Source organism: Falco naumanni, chromosome 3 (assembly GCF_017639655.2).
Source record: "Falco naumanni isolate bFalNau1 chromosome 3, bFalNau1.pat, whole genome shotgun sequence".
Taxonomy (NCBI): domain Eukaryota; kingdom Metazoa; phylum Chordata; class Aves; order Falconiformes; family Falconidae; genus Falco; species Falco naumanni.
In genome coordinates, this window is record NC_054056.1 from 69,220,548 (window position 1) to 69,244,756 (window position 24,209).

The 24,209-nt window shown below is 43.5% G+C and overlaps 1 protein-coding gene across 1 annotated transcript in view; it reads right to left on the bottom strand.

Annotated features, from left to right (window-relative positions):
• Nucleotides 1-5,704: 5,704 nt before the first annotated feature.
• The window catches only part of GAREM1 (GRB2 associated regulator of MAPK1 subtype 1), a 101,932-nt gene continuing 83,427 nt past the window's right edge, over nucleotides 5,705-24,209 (bottom strand). The window contains exons 4-6 of the mRNA XM_040588266.1: nucleotides 17,911-19,089; nucleotides 12,440-12,606; nucleotides 5,705-8,893 (exon numbers count right to left, since the gene is read on the bottom strand). Coding sequence (XP_040444200.1) covers nucleotides 7,984-8,893; nucleotides 12,440-12,606; nucleotides 17,911-19,089 — 2,256 coding nt within the window. The 3' untranslated portion in view covers nucleotides 5,705-7,983. The remainder of the gene's footprint in view (nucleotides 8,894-12,439; nucleotides 12,607-17,910; nucleotides 19,090-24,209) is intronic.

Sequence of the window (24,209 nt, forward strand, 5' to 3'; positions counted from 1 at the left end):
TAATCCACTGGAAACTCAGTCCTGGACAACTGCTTCACTGACCCCCATATTCATTAAGAATAATTGTTGATACTGTATAATGGAATAGCAGCAACACAACTGAAACATCTCCTTGTGGCGTAGCTTTTATAGGATTAGCAGAGAGTCCTAATGAGGTCCCTGAACCCATCTATCACCCTCTGCAATCCCTACAGCAGGTTTCATCTTTTGCAGCTGTCTGCCAGTCTGACACCATGGCACATACAAGTACTATGGCAGCCACTGCCACACAAAGCAAGAGGACACGTCCCTCTGCTTCATTGCCAGCTCCTTAGACTTGGCAGCTTAAATATATTTTCTCCTTCCTCCCTATTTTCTTTCCTCTTATTCTTCTTCCTCCTACACCAGACTCACCTGTGAGGAATAGTTTTTGTTTAATCCAAGCATGTTTGGCACCACATTCCTTTTGTCCTGCCCAGGAGCCAAGGACATTTTGAGGTCTCATCAAGCAATAAACAAAGATTTGGTTCGTATTTCTATGCTCACATTGTGGTGGCTTGGTTACCCATCTTGAACTTTCCCCCTTTGGAATCTGATGGCAAGAACAGGGAGAAGACACCTCCTTCTCAAAGCCATTCTTCACGTCAGCTCTTCATTGTGTTGAGTGAAAATGAATAGCAAGGTTTTATCCTGGGAAAGGAGAAGCACTGCATCCAGGGAACTGAATAAAAATATAAATACTGTCAACTTGCAATACAAATTGATCTTCACTGAGTGTGACAACCACAGGCAAGAGAAAAAAAAAGTATATAAAGAATAAAATTAATCTTGAGTTTTTGTGGAACTACCAGAGTTGCCATTCCAACAGCTGCCCATAGGGGCAGAGACGGTGCTTAGCAAGGGGTGCCAAGCAAACCCCTGAAAATCATGCTGCCGTGGGAGCAAGGCTGCTAGGGAGATGGTCCAGCAGCACCAAGGGCCTGGGCAAAATCACCTACAGCTACTGCCAGAGCAGCCCAGATTTTCTCTCCATTCTGCAATGGCAAATCCCACCATCTGCTCAAGGCATGGAACAAAGGGAGAGCAGAAGAGCTTTCCCAGGTTTGCAGGTCACCCTGTGCACAGGAGAAAGTGTTTACATATGACGTGTGCGTCTGGTGACATAGAGCATATTTATACCTGGGCAACAGAGCATGGTGTAGAGTGCTAGTGACAATCTGAACTACCACAGCCTACTGTAACTAATGACTTCGGCAAGTTCAGTTCAGCATCATGAGACAGGACATCATGCTTTCTCAACATCCTGAATCCCACAGCAACTCGACTCAAGGGCAGGAGCCCCAGTGAGAGGGAGAACAGGGTACATACCCACCTAACAGATCTAGGGGAGCCCTAATCAATGAATGTGTCACACCAAGATGAGCGATACATCCACGAGCGTTAAGCTTGCACTTCCCAAACTGGAGAGGTCCCTCCCCTGCCTGTATTCCTTACTCACATTTATAGGTAGCCATGGCGACTAGTCAGACAGGAGATTTATGTCAGGCTCGATGACTACTATAATACAGATAAACAGAAAATGCCTGCCTTAGAACAGCACTTCCTTGATAGATAGGAAGATGGCCACACTTTCACTTAGGCTATAGTCCTTCCCTTCCCCTTCATGCATTGAATGCTTCCCCACAGACCCTTTCACTCAGCCTGAAGCCAACTGACTATAGTATTCAAACTATTAAATATTTTTTCTTCCCCCTCTTCGGACAGCAGAGCAGAGATGCGCCCTAGACAGCCCTGCTCACTGCAAATTAGATATTTCTTAACTGGTGAAAGCAGTTCTGCTTCTCTCTGTTTCCCTCTCCCCAGATGCACATCGTGCCTCCAGACAAACTTCTCCCCTCTCCTAGATGTGAAGGTTGGAGGTAAGTAAACCCCATCTGTCTCAAACCCAATAGCAACCACTGTGGCAGATTCTGCCCTGCTTTATTTCTCATAAACATACAGTAATAAGTCCTTCCATAAAACCCTCCACAACTACCATTGTAGTTTTTGTAAACTTTCTTTTGGCCCAGTATCAGCAAACAAAGCTTCAGCCCAAAGCGGAATTTGGCACAACAGCAACTTATCTGCATGACCTGGATGGCTGTAGAACTGATGTTTCATCCTACTGCCAATAGTGGCGGAAATGTGAACAGCCAACCCGGAGCACAATGGTTTTTTGCCTCTAATTCTCTCCCCACCCAATAATTGCTTCAGAGAGTTTTTGCAAAGCAGAAATCCTTGTACATGGTCTTGCACTTAAAAGCATATGCAAATTATAATTGAATACATTTCTCCAAAACAAAAATAATAGGCTGAGGGCTTGGAAAATAATGTTTTAGGTGAATGTCTGCTGGAGCCAGGAAAGCTATGTGGCAACAAATTCTTCGGAGAACACACAGCTTGATACTCTTGCTGAAGGGGATCAAGTGAAATTACAAGACAGGGAAAAGTAATGTGTCTTGAGAGGTTAAATGCAAAAGCCTGACTGCTCCTCTCAATTACCACAATCTCACTTTGTGAATTCACTAAGAAAGCTTATTTCCAAATTATACTGAGATGAGCAAGAGGATAAGTCAGCAAAATTACAAAATGAAAGCTAACCATTTTATATAAGACATGCAACCCAACCAACTGATTACAACAAATTCTGTACACATTTGAAATACCATGAAAATAGTGTCTTTAATATACAGTTTATATACTTACAATATGCAGTTTAAATTTTTTCATATACATTACAGGGATATTTATTTGCACCTGGTTTAAATAATAATCCGCCTTCAGCCTTTTACACAAAAGCCCAGAACAGCACAGAATTCCACAAAAACCATGCTTCGTTTTATAACGGAAATGTACTAAGCCAAAGTTTTGGGGCTTTCTCTTTTTTGTCCCAAGTGTTACTTTTTTGACCTACCCAAAGTGAATCTAAAGAGCTAAGAACTAACAGATGATTTAAATATAATTCCAAAGATTGTCCAAGTTAAGAGAATCACTCTGCAGATCTCTGCAGATTTTCACACCGAAAATTTGGTTATTACGCACAGAAACGGTAAAGTCTGAACAACTCCGAACTATTAGGATTTGAAGACATAACAACTGAAGAGTCATTTATTGCTAGGTCTCACCAAGGGGCCTGCATTTCCCCACTGCCCTGCTGTCCCTAATATTGCAAATATAAAGGACGATCTCTTGCTTTGACTAGGATTTCATTTGTACCTTCTAGCTTGTACGTGGCAACACTGCAATTTCAGAGCATCAAAAAGAGAAGCCAGGAGAGCTGGGCTAAGCCCTGCTCCTTTCACAGAGGGCTGGTGTTTGGCTTTTCAGTAGTGCGGTGTCCCCCCTGCCTGGCCCGCAGGCAGGGCTTTGCTGACCTGCACTGCAGGCAGACACCCCGCCGGGCAGTGCACAAGTAGCTGGTGCCAGCACATTTAATTTAGTGGGGAGACAATCAAGAAGCTGATTCAAGAAGAAAAGATAGGATAAAACACTTCAAGTATTTACAGATTTGAAACACGGTGGGTTTTGAGACAGTATTGCTATTTATGCTGTTTCTCTTGAAGCTGTTGTGGAATAAAGTCCACTAAAGTGGCAAGTAAAGCTGTTGTATTGGAAAAAACCCCTCTGAACACACAGTTACTTCACACCCTTGCTTCTAGCTGGAAAGAATACTTCAAAATACATTTTCCTTCTAATTCTGCGTGGACCAAATGTTTTCCATCTCTAATTTTCTAGCTGTAGGCAATTTTTACAATACAGCAAGAATAAGAATGCAAATATGCACTTTGAGTTGATTTCAATACAGCTTTGGTTAGCCAGCCAGGCAGCGATACAAAGAACCTGAATCCTAGGCACAAGGAGCATTTAAAGGAAACAAGCATTTCTCCTCAAGCTTCCTCCCCATCCCTCCCCCAGGCAATTCTGTGTCCCCCTCCAGAAAAGCCCCCATGCCAGAATCCAGCTTTCACCACTGAAGGCAGCATCAGTCCCTGTGCTGCCATGCAACTGTTGCATAGAAAGGATGTGTTTCCTGGTGCAGGACAGACAGGCTCACACAGAATGACACGCCAGATTTTTTGCTACCAAAACCCCCCAGACAAACAAAAACTCCCGAGGATAACACACAGCTTCAGACACCGATAACTAAACAAGCACCACAGGCCTTACATTTATTTAATCTGAGGAAAGAAATACAAGAGTAGGACTGGCCTATTTTAGTAGACTGCCTCCAAAAGTAAGAGATTTTAGGTCCACTCTGGCATGATGCGTGTTGTCTGAACTCAATGGCTGCATTTCTATTAGTAGACAAAATGGGACAGAGCCTGCTCTCAGGCCCCAAGGACAACCAACACAGCTTGCATCAACGTGGTTGAACTCCATTACCCTCCAAAACCAGGCTGGTTTCCCCCACTGCTAAGCTCCAAGCTGAGCTTGGGAGTTGTCTGGGATCACCCATTGCACAGGCTGGTTGGGTTGCACCAAACCAGGCAAGAGCCCACAGCAACAGCTCAGCAGCAAGGGACCCCCACCAGAGAGTGCCTATGCTCCGGCGCCGCTCAGTTTGCTGGTATGGCTTGCAAGTCCTATGAAATGCTGAGTGCTGTCTTCTATTCACATCAGCTGGTAAAAAGTTCATATCACAGGGATATTCCCTAGAGCGTTTGGACACTTCTTAATCACAGTGGGAACATTAAAGTAACCCTTCATCTCAAAGTACAGCAGGCAGTGCAGCATTCTGTGACCTTTTAGAGATTGAAGCGTCCAGGTTTTACCCCCCATCCTCCTAAAGAGACTGTGGATCTCTGCTCCTGTCCCATTTCAAAGGTGCCACCATGCCTTTATTCCCAGGGACATCCATAATACCAACACATTCACATCAGTCCATCTTGTTCAGACTGTCTTCTACAGCACCAAGGACAGTCCTGACCCCCTAACACCCCAGTAGGGAAGCTCAAGAGGAAAGCAAATACATTATTTCCCATGGGCATCAGCGCTGCCGTAGCCTGGCTACCTACACAGCGGTGCAGAGGCCAAGCCACCACACTCCAGATGCCCGGATTGCTCATCACTCTCTTGACTTCACCAGAGCAGATGCTTCAGTCCAGCCTGGGCATCACAGCAGGTACCTCAACACTACAGTCATACAATTTACACAATGCAAAGGTTAGGAACACATACATCACTAAAAAAGGCTTGAAAAATTAAGGTAATCAGCAGCTAAGGGCAAAAGAAAAGGTCAAATGCTAAAATATTGTGCATAAAAATAAGCAAGCAGTGCCAAGGCAGAACAAGACAACTGGACGGACATCAATAGCAAGTCTGCAGTTAGAGGTTTTAGCTGTACTTCTGCACACAGGCTCTGCTTCTGAAATTATTGCACATTTCTGGGCCTTTGAACAGGCCAGTTGTATTTTGGTCTATGCATATGTGATGTTACTGCAGCACACTCAACGAATGCAAGTTCCATCAGGCTGCTTGCGAGAAAACACATTCCAAGCAGGTAAGCAGAGATAACAGAACAGGTGACCATCCGTAGTCAAAGAACACTATTTTCTTGGGGATGTTAATATCCCAGGGGCATTAGCAATATTTAATGCTAATATTAACAAGACTCAATCACCCCTTTTTTTCTTTTGTCTTTTTTGGGTGTTTTTTTGTTTTTGTTTCCGCCCCCCCCCCCCCCCCCCCCCCGAAAGAGATTTTACTTGTTTTACCTGGTATTAACAAGCCAAGCAAACCAAAGAAAAGTACCTAACATTTAAAATCTGGCCCTTTCAAATCTGCATGCTCATTTGACATAGTGAGGGTTAAAATGCAATTGACTTCAACTTGCACATGCCTACCAACAAGCATACACATCTGAACGCTACTTCGATTTGATTTAGTCTTACTTGCAGCTAAAATATTTTAGAATGCTAATTAAAAAGCATCCAGACAAAGCCATTAATCTGCTGCTAAAAGTCAATACATTAAGAAGAAGAGTAGGATTATGAACTCTTGGGGTTTTTCTATTGGGATATTTTTTGGCTCACTGCTTTCTAGTACCCACATCAATTGGGCTTTGCTCTCCGGTTAGGAACTGGTGGTTTGCATTATTGCAAGATGCAAATGATGCATCTTGGCTTCGACATGGAGACATGACATGAAATTTGCCCAGGCAGCAGAAAACTCCATTTGGAAATAAATTCCTTTTAATAAGTCAATATGGTTGAGAAAACAGGCAAATCAGCCTCCCAGTTTTGTCCCTGCTCTGTATTTTCTCTTGATGCTCCTACTGGATGCCTTACAATGAACAAAGATTTTTTTGTACTTCAAAAAGGTCAGAAAGGCAAGTGATGGTGTTAACCTGGCCAGGGCTCTGCTCAGCAGCAGGTGCAAGTGAAGCTGCTTCAGCATCCCTGGCTCTGACTATATGAGGATCCTGGGCACACACACTTGCCAAGGATGGACACCACTGCCTCTTTCCAGAGGACATCCAAAAATCCTTGCATTCGGTACTACAAAGGCAGGGGATCCTGAGGTTATTTAAACACATTTCAGAGAGCTCTGCCAATTACAAGCAATCAACAGCTGATTGTCAAAAGTTAACCCTATTTCTAGCCTTCTGAGCAGTTAAAATCTGAAAGGTCTCCAGGGGCAGACTAATGCCCCCTTCCCATCTCTGTGCTCCTTTTTGACTGCTACTTCTGCATGACACCTACTGCAGTGAGTTTTTGCAGCTGGGCAACTGAATTAGCATATCTTACAATGCTGCAGTCCCTCCCACTTCGACACCCACATCCTCCTAGTCCTCTGCAAACAAGTCAGGTGAACTTAAACATCACAAGAATTTCCTGTAGCACGGCCCAAAACCTCACTTGGCCCCTTCTTACCAGCACGCCATGTGCTGTTTCTGTTGTCTCCCACCTCGCTAATGCTTTATTTCAAAGGCATCCTACAGGAGTACTGTCACCTTCCCACACAGATCCGACCACAGGAATAGGACAGCACATCCAGCGCATTTTCAGATCACGGTAACAGCAGCAGAGGAACCATAAGGGGGTGCCTTTCGCCAGAGCCAGGCTATTGCAAGGGCTGTGCTAGCAGGCTGCAGATGCAGGCAGGATCTGCCAAAAGAAGAGTCTGTGCACTGAACTGCCTCTCCCATGAGAAAGCTGCACGACCAGAAGTCATGCTACTTACTCCAGCCACCTGACTACAAAAGCAACTTTTGAAATCTACAAGTCATAAACTTCTAACTGGCCAGGGCAGAGTAGCTCAGTAGGAAAGTGCCCCTTCTTCCTCCCCTCTGGGCAATGAGTTAAGCAAGACTCTTGTTCTAAAAACATTTGTTTTCACTCAAAGTAACATGGAAAATGTATCCACATTACAGGTAGTCAGGAAGATACCATTAATAAAAATATGCTGCAAGGATAGTGTATTAGTGGCACTTCACATCAATTCTTAACATTTTCAGATGTAGTGTTAAAATGTTTTTGTATATCTGAACATGCTTTTGTTTACAGAAATGGAAGAAAGTCACAGCATGTTGCCAAATATTATTTGAACAGAAATAACCCCATAAGAAATACATTTTTTTTGCAGTTAACACAAAACTGTAAACTGGATTGGTGTGTGTCTTTCAGCATTACATTGTTCAGTAATAAATACGACTAAGTCTTAACAGACCATGGAGTAAAAGTTCCCTTAAGTGTTCAGTTTTTAGCAGCTGTCGAATGTTTAGGGATGCACAAGGCACCTCTGCAGATTCTCTACCTTTATTATTGACATTAAAAAAAACCCCCAAAATACCCACCAAAACCCCAAACCAAAATCTGTTCACCACTCAAAAATGTTTATCTGCATAGTAAGAATTTTTCTACTACTATTTACACGAAGGGCTTTTAGTGCAAAAAACAGGAAGTGATGTATTAGCTGAAGTGCAACAAGCACATCTTGCACAGTTTCACTACTAACTAGTTGGCATCACATCTTGGGCCGCCAGCCATTAATGAACTGTAGTATTTTCTTAACCTGCAATTTGCTTAGCTTAAAGTCTTCTGACAGAATTTCTTCAGTAAGCTGAACTAGTAAATTGCCATCAATCTTCTCTGTAACAAAAAATGATATGACATCTTCTGACAGACCAATAAACCTCAGTGATTTAGACACTTCCTCTATCGAGAGTCCAGAAAGGTCTGTGGGTGGCTGCCAGGGAGAGCCATCCCCACAAGATCTTGGTGCTAACTGGAGGTGGAGGGGAGATGAGAAGGGGTATGACACAGAGAATGTATCCTGTGTGCCCTTTTTAACGAGATACTGATCTTCCAAGAGGTCTGGAGAACCAGTTTTCGACTCCTCCTCAGCACCATCTATTTTCAGTGGCAAGGGACACATGTCTGTAACCATTTTCTCTTCACTTGACTTCGGTGCCCGAGGAGGTAAGGCAGGACACGAATGGCTCTGCTTTGCGTTGCTGACTCCCAGAGTTTTCTCATCCGTGCAGTCTAGAGAGTAACTTGCTGACTTCGGACAGCTAGACATGGTGTTCGTAAACTCTGCTGGGGTCAGTGGGGAGTACCCTGCCGGGAGCTCACACCCGTCAAAGTCAAAAGTCAAAGGTGCTGGGCAGTTTCTCTTTGGCGTGCCTGGAGTCTTCTGTCTGGGGTAACTGTAGCTCCTGCTTGGATCGAGCAGGAAATCAGTCCTATTCAGGCCTTCAGCAGTTCCTGAAAAATGGTTTGGCCAAGATAGCCTTGAAGGCAGAGCTTCAGCTGAGGGGCTTCCCAAAGGCAGTGTGCTCTCAGGCTCTTTGGATTCACTTTTCATCATGTTACAAGGGTAGCAGGAAACAGGTGTGCTCTCAGCTGGGTTAGTGTCGCTCTCTGTGACATTGCTTAAGGAACAAAGCAAAAAGGATGTCATTAGTACAAAGAAAAAAAAGCATTTGAACATATTCATAAATCATCTGACAGAGTCAGAGGGTGGCTGTCACAAGGAAACAATCTTCTTTCCTCCAGCAGAACTTTTGAGATTTGAATTAACAACATGTTTGAATAATGCACTGACAGTTCTTTTACTCCTTCTACAAGCCTGACAAGATGCTGATATACCCAAAGCCTCATGTCTCGGTTTTTCAAGCTCATAAAAAAGTAGATGTCTCAATTCAGTTCTGTGTCACCTCCCAAATACTCAGTTTTTCCACTGCCAAATTCCTGAGGGACACCACCACAGAAAAGGAACAGATTCACATATACTAGAAGACATTCTAATCCTGTATTTTATATTTATATACCACAGATGCGTCACGGTATGCAAAAGCCTGGAAGAGAGGCAGGTAACCATTGCACTAGACCCAAGCTTGACTGACTTCAGAGAAGCCCTTTTGGAAACAACATTTTAATTTGTTACGGCACTTGCATGGGCACAGGGTCCTGCCCCACTGGTCACCAGTGCAAAAACTGCACCAGTGCACAGTACAATAACATAGAATAAGTTAATGCTTACTGCCAAAGGAAAGAGTTTTACCTGGAAGAGTAAGCAGACCTAGCTGTATGTGTTGAAGTATCAAGCTTTAAGCTTGCCCCACAGTACCTTGTTTGTGTGTCCATGTTGTTAAAAAGCATGACAACAAACGCCCTTCAAAGGCACCTAAAGAAAGTTACCCTGACCTACTTCCAGGTGGTAAACTAAGCTCAGGCTGTCCGAAGGAACCGATGCTTTATATCCAGATATTCCCGAGAGACTGAGATGCCAACAAAAGCATGCAATCTGTTATCAAAAGCGAACGTTTGCTGCTTTTATGCCACTTCCTAAGAGAAAGTCTAAAGGATTGGGTTGGCCTTTGGAATTCTGGCCAATTAAGCCTGAACACTGGAAAAACAATTAGCAGATTTATAAAATCCTTACTTAATACAACAGACTGAAACCAACAGTTGAAAAAAGTTTTAATTACGCACCTCTCTCTCCTGGAAACTAACTACTCAAGAAAAACTCGGTAGTCATTCTCTGACAGCTCAGTGAAAAGTGCTTGAGGAGGGCAGCAGCTTTCAGAAAAGCAGCATAGTTTTGAATAGATTGACACAAAATTAGTTCCCTGTGTGCTTACAGTGAGTCAGAGAGGAAGCCAACCTGGACGTGCCCAGCTCAAACACAAAGCACAGATGCCTAAAATCAGCTATACTAGCGGAAAACCAGTTATAAACCTCTTCCCCAACAGATGCACTTTCCCTCTATCTAACCATCCCTCTATCTCCATTCCATGCCCTCCAAACTTTTTTCTCCTGTTTATGTCACCAAGACAAGTCTGCCAGTTAAAGCAGTTAGATGCAATAGCAGAAATGTTTGGGGGTTTTTTTCCCCTCAACAAGGATACACTGCCAACTGGTCATTTCTGGCTGCTTAAAGGCCAACTGGTCTAACATACACAGTGCAAAGCATTTTTCACAAACCAAGCCATCAGGTTGCTCAATTCAGAGAAGACAGTCAGTGAGGAGTTGTAAACAACTAATGATACAGAGGAATTAAATTGATTGATCCTGTTTCTGTTCTCTAATTCAATATTAGAAATGGAAACATTTAATGATTTAAAAGATTAACAGAATTACCCAAAACTGATAAAGTAACATTTCCAAAGCAGTTCCTCATTCATCCTCCACCAAAATTAATTCACTGGGACTCAGTGCCAAAGGATGCGAGAGAAATCTCAAACACAGCTGAAGTGAGGAATCAGGCTTTTTTATAGGCAGATAAGGACAGATCATATCGGCTCTATTTGTGTTTAAAATATTGGCTGCAACCTTCTGTGATCCAGAAAATAAGATCAATGATAAAAATGGCAAGACTTGAAAAGCAACTTCACCAGCAATCTGGTTACTCCATGCGTTGCCGATTTTCTAGCAGCTTTCTCTGCAGCACTACGTCAATGCTACCAAAATAGAGATATCTGGCCTGGACCCAAGCTGGAGATTAATTTCATGTAAATATTGTCAAGTTCAAGACAAGTCACAGAATCATAGACTTGTTTAGGTTGGAAAAGACCTTTAAAATCATCAAGTCCAACCATTAACCTAACACTGCCAAGTCCACCACTAAACCACATCCCTAAGTGCCACATCTACACGTCTTTTTAAATACCTCCAGAGATAGTGACTCAACCACCTCCCTGGGCAGCCTGTTCCAATGCCTGACAACCCTTTTGGTGAAGAAATTTTTCCTAATATCCAAGATAAACCTCCCCTGGTGCAACTTGAGACTATTTCCTCTTGTCCTATGGCTCATTACTTGGGAGAAGACACTGATGCCCACCTCGCTACGACCTCCTGCATTCTCAAGAAGCTTTACTTCTCACTGTTCTCCTGGTTTCTTGGGAGGCAGATGTACTATTAGCTACAAAGAGAGACAGCAGCATTTGCCAGGCCCCACATGCTGGGAGGTCTTGTGCTCAGCCTCCTGTGGAGGAGACCTTGACAGAACTATCCAACAGGCTTTCAAAAAATCAAACAAGCAGCCTTGATCTAGAGTGATCAGTGTCAGATACACAACACTAAGCTGCAAATGAGCAGTATGGCTTAGAAAGGCAATTCCAGCATAAATTATTACACCAATTGCATCTAGGCTGAAGTGATTTCAGTGGCGTTTCAGGCCAGTTTGTAATATCCAGGCAGGTAGTATCTTGTCATTGAAGAGATACTAAAAATAACAGCAACAAGACATTCACGGCAAAAAGGAGGTGAGACTTCAAAAGTCTTACATACTTTCTAGAGCCAGAGGAAGAATACTGCATTGCTAGGAAAAGGTACGCAGCCACATAATACAGAATTCACTGTCAACTTTGACTAGCGCGAGTGGTTTTTCCAGTTTGTGAATTAGGTTCGTGCTGAAGTGAGTTTGATCTGGAAGCTGTTTGGCCCCCTTTTGCTCCACCTTACTTTGCACTTAGTGGTGCCTGCTGGCCTCTTTGTCCTCTGTCACACCCATCCCATACAGCTGGCACAACACATTTCTGGATTACCATGCCCCTTTTGTGCCGCACTGATCAGAGCTGGCTGCACTGCATGCACGTAGCACTGAAATCCCATGTGAAAACTAGTTTCAGGATGTTTTGGTTTGAAGATTCAAGCCCTTCAAGATTATAGAGAACTGTACGGGATTTTCCATATAGACAACCTGTGCCACCTTACAGTGAGATTACCTATAGCAAAATGAGCAGATATTTGATATAAATTGCTATGTCTTATCTAGTAAAACACAGTTTCTGCTGGAGCTTTGCTTCCTCTTTAAATCTTTAAAAATAACTTGACAGGTTAGCCCATTTCATAAAAAGTCAGCCACTCTGACACAGTACCATGCCTTTATAAAGGAGCGCCTTCAAAAAGAGCACTGCTGAATTTAACTTTCTCAAAAAGCGCTAGTATGGGGCTCTCACAGCTCAAACACATACATGTTGTGCAGTCCTGAAGAGTAGTAGGACAGAGTAGGGCTAGGAGAGCGGGTCTGCTGTCGCGTAGGTTTGACTGTACGAGGAGGGATGGAAGGACTGGTGGAGGACGGCTTTGAACTCCGCGGTGGGACAGGGGGAGCATTCAGAAGCCTGCATTCCTCTTTTACCTGTACAAAAGAAGAACATGTAAGTAAGCAGTGAGAAAAACTGGGGAAGAGCACTTTCAACCAGATGAAACACATCTGGTTCTGCCTTATTCTGTGAAAGGAAGTAATTAAAAAGGGAGAAGAGAAAAATTATGCTAAGTATATACATTTGCAACAGTATGCGGCTGTCATAAAGTAGTCCGAAAGAATGCCTTGCTACCAGGAGAGCTACTAGCAATCTTTTTTTAGCATGCTCTTCAGTAGTTTGATATCCACTCATTTAAAAAGCAGCAGTAATGAAACAATGTAATATAACCTTCCAGTAACAAACAAAATCAGACAGACTGTTCTAGATATTTTACATTTTGTAAGGAGCAATTGATTAGGCTTAAACTTCATTAGCGTTGTTTATTTAGATGTAACAAACCAAGCTTACATAATGAAAAGATCTCAACAGACTTCGATGTTTCCTGACTGACTTCACCAGTGATGTCAGCCATCCAAGCTCTAGAATAATTCTCAGCCTCCTTTCCCCAGGAACAGCATATGTATCTGGAGATTCTGCCCTTCTGTAGCTGTCAAAGCAGTCCAGGATAAGGCTAACTACAAAACGTACAAGTTGAAAGGTGGGGGCAAAAGAGTTTGTTCAAATAATGCACCCAGCCAACAGGTCTACTTTTTGCAGCCAGCCAACTTTGCAGTGTAAAACACATGACACTAGCACTGCTTATCTGACATCTAGTTTAGTCTGCCTGTGTAGGAGCAAAATATCAATATCCATCCCCACAGAAAAAAATGATGGAATTAAGATCTTAATCTCATCAGTACATATCTGTGAGAGCAACTTTATTTAGTTGGGGTAGAGGTGAGCAAGGCTCTTGAGAATTAGGCTGTCAAGCAGGATTTTTAAAGACCCACCACCTCCCCCTGGGCAGGAGGAGACCTCTAAGTTCTCCTTGTCTGAAACAGTCTTAGATAACAACACTGCAGAACTAAAAGTTATCGTAGCAGTTCTGCAACACATAATTAGCAATTAAAGTGACTTAATTTATTTAAAAACAAAATAAATGTGGAACCTTTTGCAATCCACTTCAGTGCTTTCAAAATGCATCAACCCATTTAGTACTTTTCTGAAATGGAAAACTGGGGACTAGGACATTGTAGTACATTTTTTCCCTAATTCAAAACAAGTCAAAATTACAGGAAATGCCCAACAGCATAAAACACTGAAATAAATCTTGCTCTAAGGGTGCTTATTTGCTCTTTCAAGAAAAAAAAAATCAATTTTATTCACGTTTGTTATTGAATTCAGGCATAAAACTGTTCAACCATTTTAGTGCTGTGCCCCAAGAATGCCTAAGGACTTCAGTCCCATCCCGTCCCCACCCCCCGCCCCCCCGCTCCGCAGTCAGACTATGCAAAGTTAATACTGCATGCTATTGAATAAATATATTATATATAAATATATATATATTTATTCAATAGCATGCAGTATTATATATTTTTTTATATATATATATATAAAAATATATATACTCATGGGGGTTAGAGACCATTCAGGGGAGCTCCTGGAGCACAGCAGACGGTCAGGGGGTTAAAGGGATTCTTTCCTGGGAAGACTGCCGGCATTCATAGGTGCTGGCGTAACAAACTATGCCAAGCTCCCTTGCTGACCTAGATTGCCGATCAGAACGAGGCCATAAATAATACCGTTTTGCGGTCCCAGTTGGTCCCTGTCACAAGACTGTGATTACAGATGCCAGACACAGCCTTCAGGAAACCCAGCAAAGGAATAAAAGGAGAGATTTTGCAGATTAAACTGGCAGGGGCAAGGGGAAACTTCAGAGAAGAGCTACCCTCACTAGGTCCAAGACAACAGTAATGAAATAAGTGTGGGAGAGGAGGGGAACAGTCACAGTGCAGCACGACGATCACCTCGATGGCTGCTGCTGCTCTTAGTAGACAACACTCTTTCGCCCAGAAGCACTAGATGCCATACGGCTGCCTGATACAGACAAAGTGCACGTGCACTGCACATCCTGGGACTTTTATTTGTCACCATCTGAGTCCTCCCATTCTCCAACACTCCTTCCTGTGACACGGGGACAGTGACCCCTTTCCAACGGTGTGAGGTGCTACGCTGATTTTAAGACCTCTGGTCCTGTTCCTTGGTGCCAGCCCAAGCCCTGCCAGCATCACCTGGGGCGTCACTCCTGAATGGGGCATCGCAGGTGCCTGTCACAGTGATGCTTTCGAGGCTGCCCAGATAAAACCCACCCCATCACTGGCAAGACCACAAGCGTAATGCAAAGTGGTTCAACGCTCCTTGCCAACAGGAGCCTGAACTTCCAGCACACTCCATCAGGGACATGCTTTAAATCAATCAGGAAAACAGACTCTGATTTTATGCAAATTAGTGTTTGGGGACTGAAGCAATTTCTAATTTACAGGCCTTATTTCAGAGAGCATTTCCCCCCTCCCTCCCCCTTCTGCCTTCATGCTACTTTGATTTTCTAAAAGGTATTTAGAAAATACACAATATATCAGAATTCTTCAACCTGCCAGAGAAAAGAAAACCAAAACAACTTCTGAAATACCCAACTGTCCTTTTTTCTCCTGCAAACAGCTCCTGTACACACATTTAAAATTTAGTGCATGCAAAAATACAATTGTCAGCCAACCTTCATACAGAAATCTATGGAATATCATTCTAGAGGGAGTGATGACTAAACCGCATGTTCATCAGCAGCTCTTGAGATCTACTTATTCTATAAATAACCTACGTGGAAACCATGCAAACATCTCCTCGGCCCCAGCCCACTGATGAATTCAGTAGGTCACTGATACTCATTCCAAAGCTGTTCCAGGAAGCCACAAACCTGAGTCTATATTATCATCATCTACGGAGATGTAGACTTTTTATTTTATTTTTATGGGGTTACAACCCCTGCCCACCCCTAAATGCAAGATACTATCTTTAGCAGAAATTTTTTCTTCTACGTGGCTAGAAAGCAATACCGAAATCGCTGACAGCACTCACATGTTACCTCAGTAATGTAAGACACGTAACAAAATTGCACATTTCAAAAAGACCTTAACAGGCAGCATACACATCTATATCCCAAATGCCACCCTGCTGCCCCCAGAAGGGAGCTGCTATGCAATGAGATCTCCCCAAATGTGAGGGTCCACACCGATGCTGTGCAGATGCTCTCTCAGCATCCCATCACCCATGCCTCAGGCTTGATCCGGGGGGCCGGCTCCCCCCTGCCAGCAGGGCTGCCCTCACCCCAGCACCCCCTCGCTCTCCCACCCACTCCCTAGCGCTGGCTCCGGCACTCTGACCCCGTGCTGAAGCAGTTCAGCTCACAGAAATCAGCAGGAAACTAATCATTTTCCAGATCCAGACCTGGCCGCTTGCCCAGGCGCAGGAGTGCCAGAGCCAGCACAAAAGAGGAGCCAGGACCATGTGGCTGGGAAAGGAGGAGGAGGGTGGGACCAGCCCCACGCCAGTTTATGTCAGTGTAGGGTGCCAGGGAACCTCATCCCAGTATGGTGCTGCTGGGTACTTGGTCCCAGTCCGGCCAAAGCTTCAGTGCATACCTGACCTCGCAGGCAAGGGAGTGCTCGTGGGTTCCCGCACTTAGACATTACGCATAAACACACTTTACTACGAACGCGTAATGTCTTGACTTCCCTGTCTTTGCACAAGCTGCTGCAGCTGCTTTTTGGGGAAGTTTTGGCAGCGTAGTCAAAGGGCTGCAGTTGTGCGTTTTGTGTCTGCACTGGCATCCTCCTCCCCTCCCCTTGCCACACCGCCCCAGCAGCTGCACAGCCTGGCCAGGGGGATCTCCGCAGCACTCCGCTGCAGGCTAACCCAGCACAAATAAATGCAGCTTTCAACCAGACTGTGACCTGGATCATGATGGAAAGGCTACAGCCAAAGCTGCTGGACTGTTAGATGGCAATAGGAAAGGGATGGGATCACTGTGGTTTGCTGCAGTTTGGTCTTAGATTAGTCTCAGTTTACTGTGCAGCCATGCTCTTGAAAATACCACAGCACTTGCAAGTGGAATGATTTTTTAATTTAAATTCCACCAGAAAAATGGCAAAACTGATTTGTTAAATACTAATATCCACCAAGAGTCACATGATGTAAGTACGTATCATTTACATTTTGCTAAAGGCTCCTAGACACCTTTCCCTGGGGGAATTTTTCCTTTTTTTTTTTTTTCCCCAAATAACTGTGTCAAGTGACCACACAACGGGTAGATTTTCCGGCCAGCCCACATAAGCTCCTGTTGATAAAACATATTTGTATTTTTGCCTCTGAAGTCTCCATGACATTTCAGATTCATAGTGATTTCTCCCACAAGTTTTCATTAGAAACCCTAGGACCAAAAACATGCTATGTTTAAAATTGAGTCCTCTACAAGGCTCATTTATCAACTCTGCAGAGTTCTTATTTAAACATATTTTCTTTCAATAAGCACTACAGAGCGATTAGTTCAGGTCTAGTTTGATACCGTTTCCCTGGGGACAACGACACTTTATAGTCTTCAAAATCTGCCATACACTCCTTAACAGACAGGACAATCCCACACCAACAAACACTTCAAAACCATGACAATTCTAGCTGTCATCATTATCAGGGACTGTTAACTGAAGATGCACACCCCAAGGTGATCTGAGGCTGTTCAAAGTGGGGTGGTGCCCCACACACTTCAGCCACAGAAAATATGAGAAAGCATGGAGGCCATGCGGAGAGATGATGTGGAAAGCAAGGGAAGGAAGTGACCCGGCAATTCTTAGACCTTGTTTGTGTGAGCAAAAAAACCCCAGAAACACTAACAGAAGGACATAATAATGAACATGCTGTATAAGCTGCAGAACTACTTGTGCATACAAGCTGGTAATTTTGAATGCAGAAACCCTGAGAATCTAAAAAGAAATGCATTCATGTTAGTGAAGTGAGGGATCACATGGTGAATATAACTGGTAGTTCCCCCACAGAAGTTTGACGCTGCCCTGCACTGGATACTACACAGTAACAAGGATTTAGGACTACTTAGAAAAAAAAATTAAAAAACCCAGAAAGTATCAGGATTAAGCTACTAGATCAGTTATATTAAATATACTTCGGTGATTTTTAGGACATGACTTACACTTGGTAGGAAACTAGTTGGAAATTGCACATCCCAAAAAGTTTCACCATCTCCTTGCCCTCCATGTGCCCCCGCTCCCAAGTCTTCCCTAAAAAACATCCCCAAGCAAAGTTCACCAGCTAAAAAAAGAAACAAACCGATATAAATAACACTGACTTACTGCTTCGGATTTGGGAGGCACTGGAGGTGGAGGTAGGGAAACATCTGAAGACTTTGTGGTTGCTCCAACAGTTGCAGGCACAGGAAGAGATGCGGTACCACACTTTGATCGGAAAGACCCTCTGGAGTTGTCACATTTGTTCTTCTCGCTTAGCGAGCGAGAGAGAGGCTGTTCACCAGCTTTTCCAGACCCTTGGTCCAACCACAGCTCTTCATAAGGAAGTTCTGGTTTTGTAGGCAGAAACATCGATTCTTCGCTAACTTCAGGAAAAAGGTAATCGCTGCTACTGTCACCAGACTCCTGGTACTGAAGAGCATCGTGAGAGAAGAGCGCCCACTCGTTACACAAGTCCCTGCAGCCATGGAGGTTCACTTCACTATTCCCGTGCAAGTTGTTTCCATAGACGCACACCGAGAGCCGGTGGAAGGACTGCGTCAGCTCGTCCCGTGCGTAGCTGAGGGAGTTGGGCACGTGGCTGTGCCCCGTGCATCGGCTCTTCTTCGGGCTCTTGCAGTCTTCATTCCAATCAGTTTTCACATCTCTCACGGCACGGGAATACTCATCTATGTCAAACTGTTCCTGGCATATATTAAACCAATGCTGGATGAGGGATTCGTGCCACAGCTCCCCCTTCACCAGACTGTCAGGTAGAGTAAATTTTGGAAGCGTCAAGTGCAAGGGAAAATGCATGGGAATAATTTTGTTGCCGCGAAGCACGCAACAAACCACCACAGTCTTTGTTTGAATGTTGACAAACTTGTACCTGTGCCCTTCACGGATAAAATGCAGATCATAAGGGTTTCTTGGTGTAGGACTCGGCACAGTCACGTTAACAGGCAGCCTGGTTTTTTCTACTATATTGCGAATCGTATGCTCACCTTCTTGCATCTGCACCTCCAGTGGGCTGCGAGTGCTAAACTTGCCCTTACACTGGAAAGGGAGACTGATGCTTTCGTTGGTCCTGTGGTTCATGCAGATGAGGCAGGGCATTTTGCCTCTGCCTAGCTTACTAATTGAATTGAGTTTCCCAATTTTTTTGAAGATAGTGTTGAGTCGTGACTTCTCCTTAGAAGATTTTGCATAAAGGATTTCAGCTTGCCCCATTAAAGTGAGCTCATCCCCAGTACTAAGGGTAATGTTGTAAACCTCAGTGTCTTCATTGCATTCACCTGAAGCCACCTGCAAAATAATAACAAAAAGTTTGGTTTCCCCCACTGAAGATAATACTTCAAATCATATCAAATCTATTAAGACTGAACTTACAAGACCACATATGGGGAGAAACTAAACTCACTTTATTTGAAGAGCTGAGTAGTTAAGCACAATGTATTTAACCTGAAGTTTGGCCATATGAACTTTTTTTATTGTTCTGCACATTCCTGCATCTTACTTGAGGGGAAACAACCAATTTGAAACAACTGAAATTGCCAAAGAAGGCATGAGAAAAAACATAACCAGTTTTTAAAGAAAGGACAAATCCACATATCCCAGCAATTCAAACAGCCACTTGCACCATACAGCTATGACAGAGCAAATCTGGATTCCCTTGGGTATCTTTTTCCCGTCCCCTTGCTTTTGCTGTTTGCTGGAACTTATTCACCAGGCTCTTGAGGGAAGCAAACTTCTTCTTTCACCATCTTCAGCTCCCTGAGGAGCAGAAAAGATGATGTCATCACTATAGATGAAGCATAGCCCTTTGATATAATCTCTTCCAGGCTAGGCGGAATGACAGATGACATTATTCCTTGAAGAAGTCAAGAATATCTGTCTACCCCACATGCCTAACTCCCCCTCTGCTTTGCTCTCCTAGTCATAGACTTCCTTCCCCATTTTTTTGATCACAATTGCAATTTAAGAGATTAAACAACATATGCACAGCCATGTGTGTGCTTTTCTAGTATGGAAGTTGTACTGGAGAAAAAAAAAAAAAAAAGCAAAAAGCAAAACAGATGTCCAAGGCTCATTTGTTCCTGAAGTTATTTCCTTAAGATTAGAATAACTCTTTACAGAAAAGATTGCTCTACTTCACATTTGCGTGGTTTAATGTGAAAAGCCCTTTTCAGGGACCTAACAGAACCCACCAAGTTCTTCCTCAGCAGCAGCAGCAATCTGCTCATAAAGGAAGATGTGTCAGATAAACGCTACTGGTCTGTTACAGACCATTTTATTTGGAAATATTGAACACACTAAAAAAATTGCAAAGGAAAACATATGCTAAATTTGTACATCCCTTCCTCACCTTCGCAACCCCTAAGGACTTCACGGAGCTGTGTGCAGTTCAAATATCAGGCTTGAAACTCCAGTATCATCACAGAACAGCCACTGCATGAAATCAGGGCTGTAATTCCAATCAGTTATTAACTGAGAAGTGCCGCAGATAAGGCATCCCCTTGGAAGATGTGATCTGCAATTCACCCATATTTGTGAAGTTGTGATTATCTTCCGTGAGCCCCTCAGCGCAAACGCCCAGGCAGCACGGCCGAGGTGTGCCGCCTTAGCCGTTCAGTCTCGGGGCTTCCGCATAGGAAGTCCTCCAAGCTGTGAATTATCTAAACAAGCACTAATTGGTCTAATCCAGGAAACTGCTAGGATTTATGGTACGTAATACTCATTCACAGTTCACACTGCTGGCCAGACAGCATTTTGAAACGCCACGACATGAAAGGAAAGCGCTTGGGTTTTTGTGCGGCTAACACCGGTGTGACACTCGTTGCTGGTTTCTCCTCAGAACTGCGGCAGAGCACTGCTTGTGAGCTGCGGCCACACAGCCCTGCCCCCGGCGGAGCTGGTGAGGACTGAGGACACACAGGGCTCTGTGCATATACCATTCCTTCCCACCCTCTCTTTCTGGGAGGGCGCGTTCCGTAAGAATACCGGTTTCTAGTATCAACAAGTCCCCACAGATGGCTTCTTTGGACAACGCCAGCTACGCTGTCAGATATTTTAACCTGAGCTGCCGCAGTTACAGCTTGTTCTCTCTTCCTGTGGGACACTGGCTGGAGCGAGGGAGGTGTCACAGCCTATGGCTGTGGGAGCTCCCGCTTGGCCAACTCGCAGATCCCTGGTGATTCACAAACAAACAAGCCACTGTAGAAGGAAATGATGGGTCAGATGTGAAACCACAGAGGTAACTAACTGGCCAGGCTTCACAACAAAGATCTCATGAAGCAGCTGCTTGTTAATGGCATCCATTTCAACCAGCCAAACAGCAAATGGATTTTTAGATTCAACTGGCACGTTTAAAGACAGTTATTATCAATTAAAAAAATCTGGGAAACTTTTTTTTTTTTAATACAGTTATAGGATAAGAATAGGTGAAATGAGGCTGAATTTTACTGTGCTGGAACAGAAGAAAAATCATGCCATGTTTCTAGTGGAAGGTATCCCTGCCCGTGGCAGGAGGGTTGGAACTAGATGATCTTTAAGGTGTCTTCCAACCCAAACCATTTTATGATTCTATGATTATGCTCCTTCACAGCAGTGGGTTAAGTCTTAAATTAACCTAACAGGGTTATGTTTTAAATTTTAAGACTCCCACAAATTCAATAACATTCAGAAGCCAATTACATCTACTGCAGAATACAGCCATCAGGAAAACGACGAATGATTATCTAGGAAACGCGTTCTTTGGGAAAAGCTCAGGTACATAGTTTCTTTTGTTTAAGGAAAGGTTAACTCAGAAAAATAGATTTTGGTAACACCTGAGACAATGTCCTACCCTGGACTCCAATTGTTCTAATTTGTTATATTTTGAAGTAGAAGTTGTTAATCACTTGGACACATAGGAAGTCCTTATAAAAATGATTTGTGGCTTTATACTGCTTGTTATACCTGCTAGATTTTATTAGACTAATGCAAGCATTTCATTCACTTCAGATATACAGTTCAATTTTTTTTTTTTTTTTGGTAGAGCTCTTTTTAACTGTTAAGTCTGATTCATAGTTACCACGTAAGTTTTTTACTATTAAAGAGACCAGTCATAACGCTACACACATTTATATAATACATACCACATCAATTTTTTTTTACAGGTCACAAAAAATGGGTAAAGATTTTTAAAATAGAAAGAGTCTTCAGGAGAGCTATTAGCAGATAAAAATATGCAAATGTTTTTAAAGGAAGTTGACTAAATTCAGTAAGACAATATCCCATTTTTCTTTTATAAATGTGCCTCCCAAGACAAAGAATCAGCTAGTACAACTCTTCATGTTAGCATATGTGCATTTTCCCTCTCAGCTGAGAGGCACCATGACCTGACTGCTACAATAAAAAGCTACTGGCTTCAGTGCTGTTTAAGGATGTCTCAAATAAATCAAAGTGTTCCAAAACTGACCCAATACATGACAGGTAATACCGCAGAGCTCTAACATGAAGCATCCCTTCACATGGGATGTCAGGCAGGCCAGCTCCTGAGGCCACTGTGAGGCAATGGTGCTCACTATCCTTGCTCCTTTCAGAGCAGAAACCCTCTAGCAGGTGCATCCATGTAGGTATGAAGCAGCAGGTCCGCTTCTTTCTTACTCAAGCCACGCACCAGATGCTGGAGGAAAGGGGCAGCCACAGCAGTGCACGGCCAGTGCAAGACACTGCGGTGCACAGCCTGTGTGTACTGGGGACAGAGGGGGAAGAGAAGAAAACCTTCTCGGAGCTGAGGCTTGTAGCCTCATAGGGCTGGCATCAGTCCACAAGGCAAAGGGGAAAAAGAGGACTAAAGCACTAATTCTCAAGGTGAAGTACTATGAATCGCTTGCAAGTTTGGAGCTAAAACCTACACATGAACTGATCTCAAAAAAGTCTCTATTGCAGCATCTAAAAATGCCAGTGCAGGTTACAACCTTCTATATGTGCTTTTTGGAAACTCAGGACAAGTTTATCAGAGCCAAAAGAATTGCAATCAGTCACTGTACTGCATTAAAATTGTAAAAAATAAAAAGTGCAAGGTTTTTGCTATAGATTGGTTTCTGCAAAAATGTATACTGTATGGGCCAACACAGTTAAACCACTGTGAAAAGAGGATTACTTTAAAAAAAATAAAGAAACCAGATATTAAAAGTACACACCAGCCAAACAATGTCTTTGATAGGAAAAAAAGGAATCATTATAGGGCTAACTAACTAACCCACCTCTCCATCCTGGAAAGGATCTGCACAGCCTCTCCAGGGAGATGGAGTGGTATCTTCAGGACAAAAATGATATCCCAGAAGATTTGAAGGGTCCTGCAACACTAATTGGGCTGGTTTTTAGAGTGCAGGAATGAATGGCTTGTCCAATGTTCAATCTATCAGACCATATTTTTGCTTTTTAAGAGAACTTTTGTGAATTGCTGTCAGTATGATATGGGGCTTTTGCTGATAGATCTGTTTTTAACTCTTAATGCAAACAACTTCCTGAGTATTTGTACAGTCCAGTATCTCTACGTGACTACAGCAGCCAACTGGAGAAATACAATGCTGTTGCTTCAGCAAAAGCTAGGGCCCTGAAGTAGCTCAACTTTCTCAATAATATTTTTTCTACCTAGCATGGAGAATCAAAAAAAATCCTCATCTTTGTAGTGCAATGCTGTTACATAAAATTATCTGCTATGCACTGAATATTAATACAAAAAGGGTTATCACCTATCTGGTCAGTGAAGAAAAGACAGAATGCCTCTAATTTTCCATCAGGAACAGATTAAATACCTACTGACTGAGTGAAATTAGCTTATCCCCAGAACATTGTACATTACTGTGCTTATAGATGCTGCTGGCCACTAGGTACCTGTGGCAACCGACTGGGCATCCAAGCACAGTACTGATATGTACATACATAGATCCAAAGAAGTTACCAGAAGTAGTTTTAGCCATTACAAAAGTTGGGTTTAATCTAAAACAGGGGTCCTCAAATACGGCCCCCCAGGGTCCTCAATCCAGCCCCCGGTATTTACAGAACCCCCCGCCAGGGGCTGGGGGGGAAACCAAGCAGCCGCAGGTGACTGCCTGCCACTGCATCCGCGCCGGCCCCCTGGTTAAAAAGTGTGAGGACCCCTGGTCTAAAATTTTTTTTTGCTATTCTGTGCAAAGCGACTCCACCTTCCAATCCCAGCTCTGCTTGCTGGCACGTGTTATAGCCCTCCTTCAAGTATCTGGCAGGTCCCACCCCCCCTGCCTCAACACACCGCCCAGAAAGCCCACCTAGCTGCAAAACTGTGGGGAAGGGAGGGAGGGAGACCCATCCCCTCTGTCTCCCCTAGGATAAGATGGATTACTTTTCCCTTTAACAACTAATACATGAAGTAAAAATAAAGTAACCATCTTGAAGAA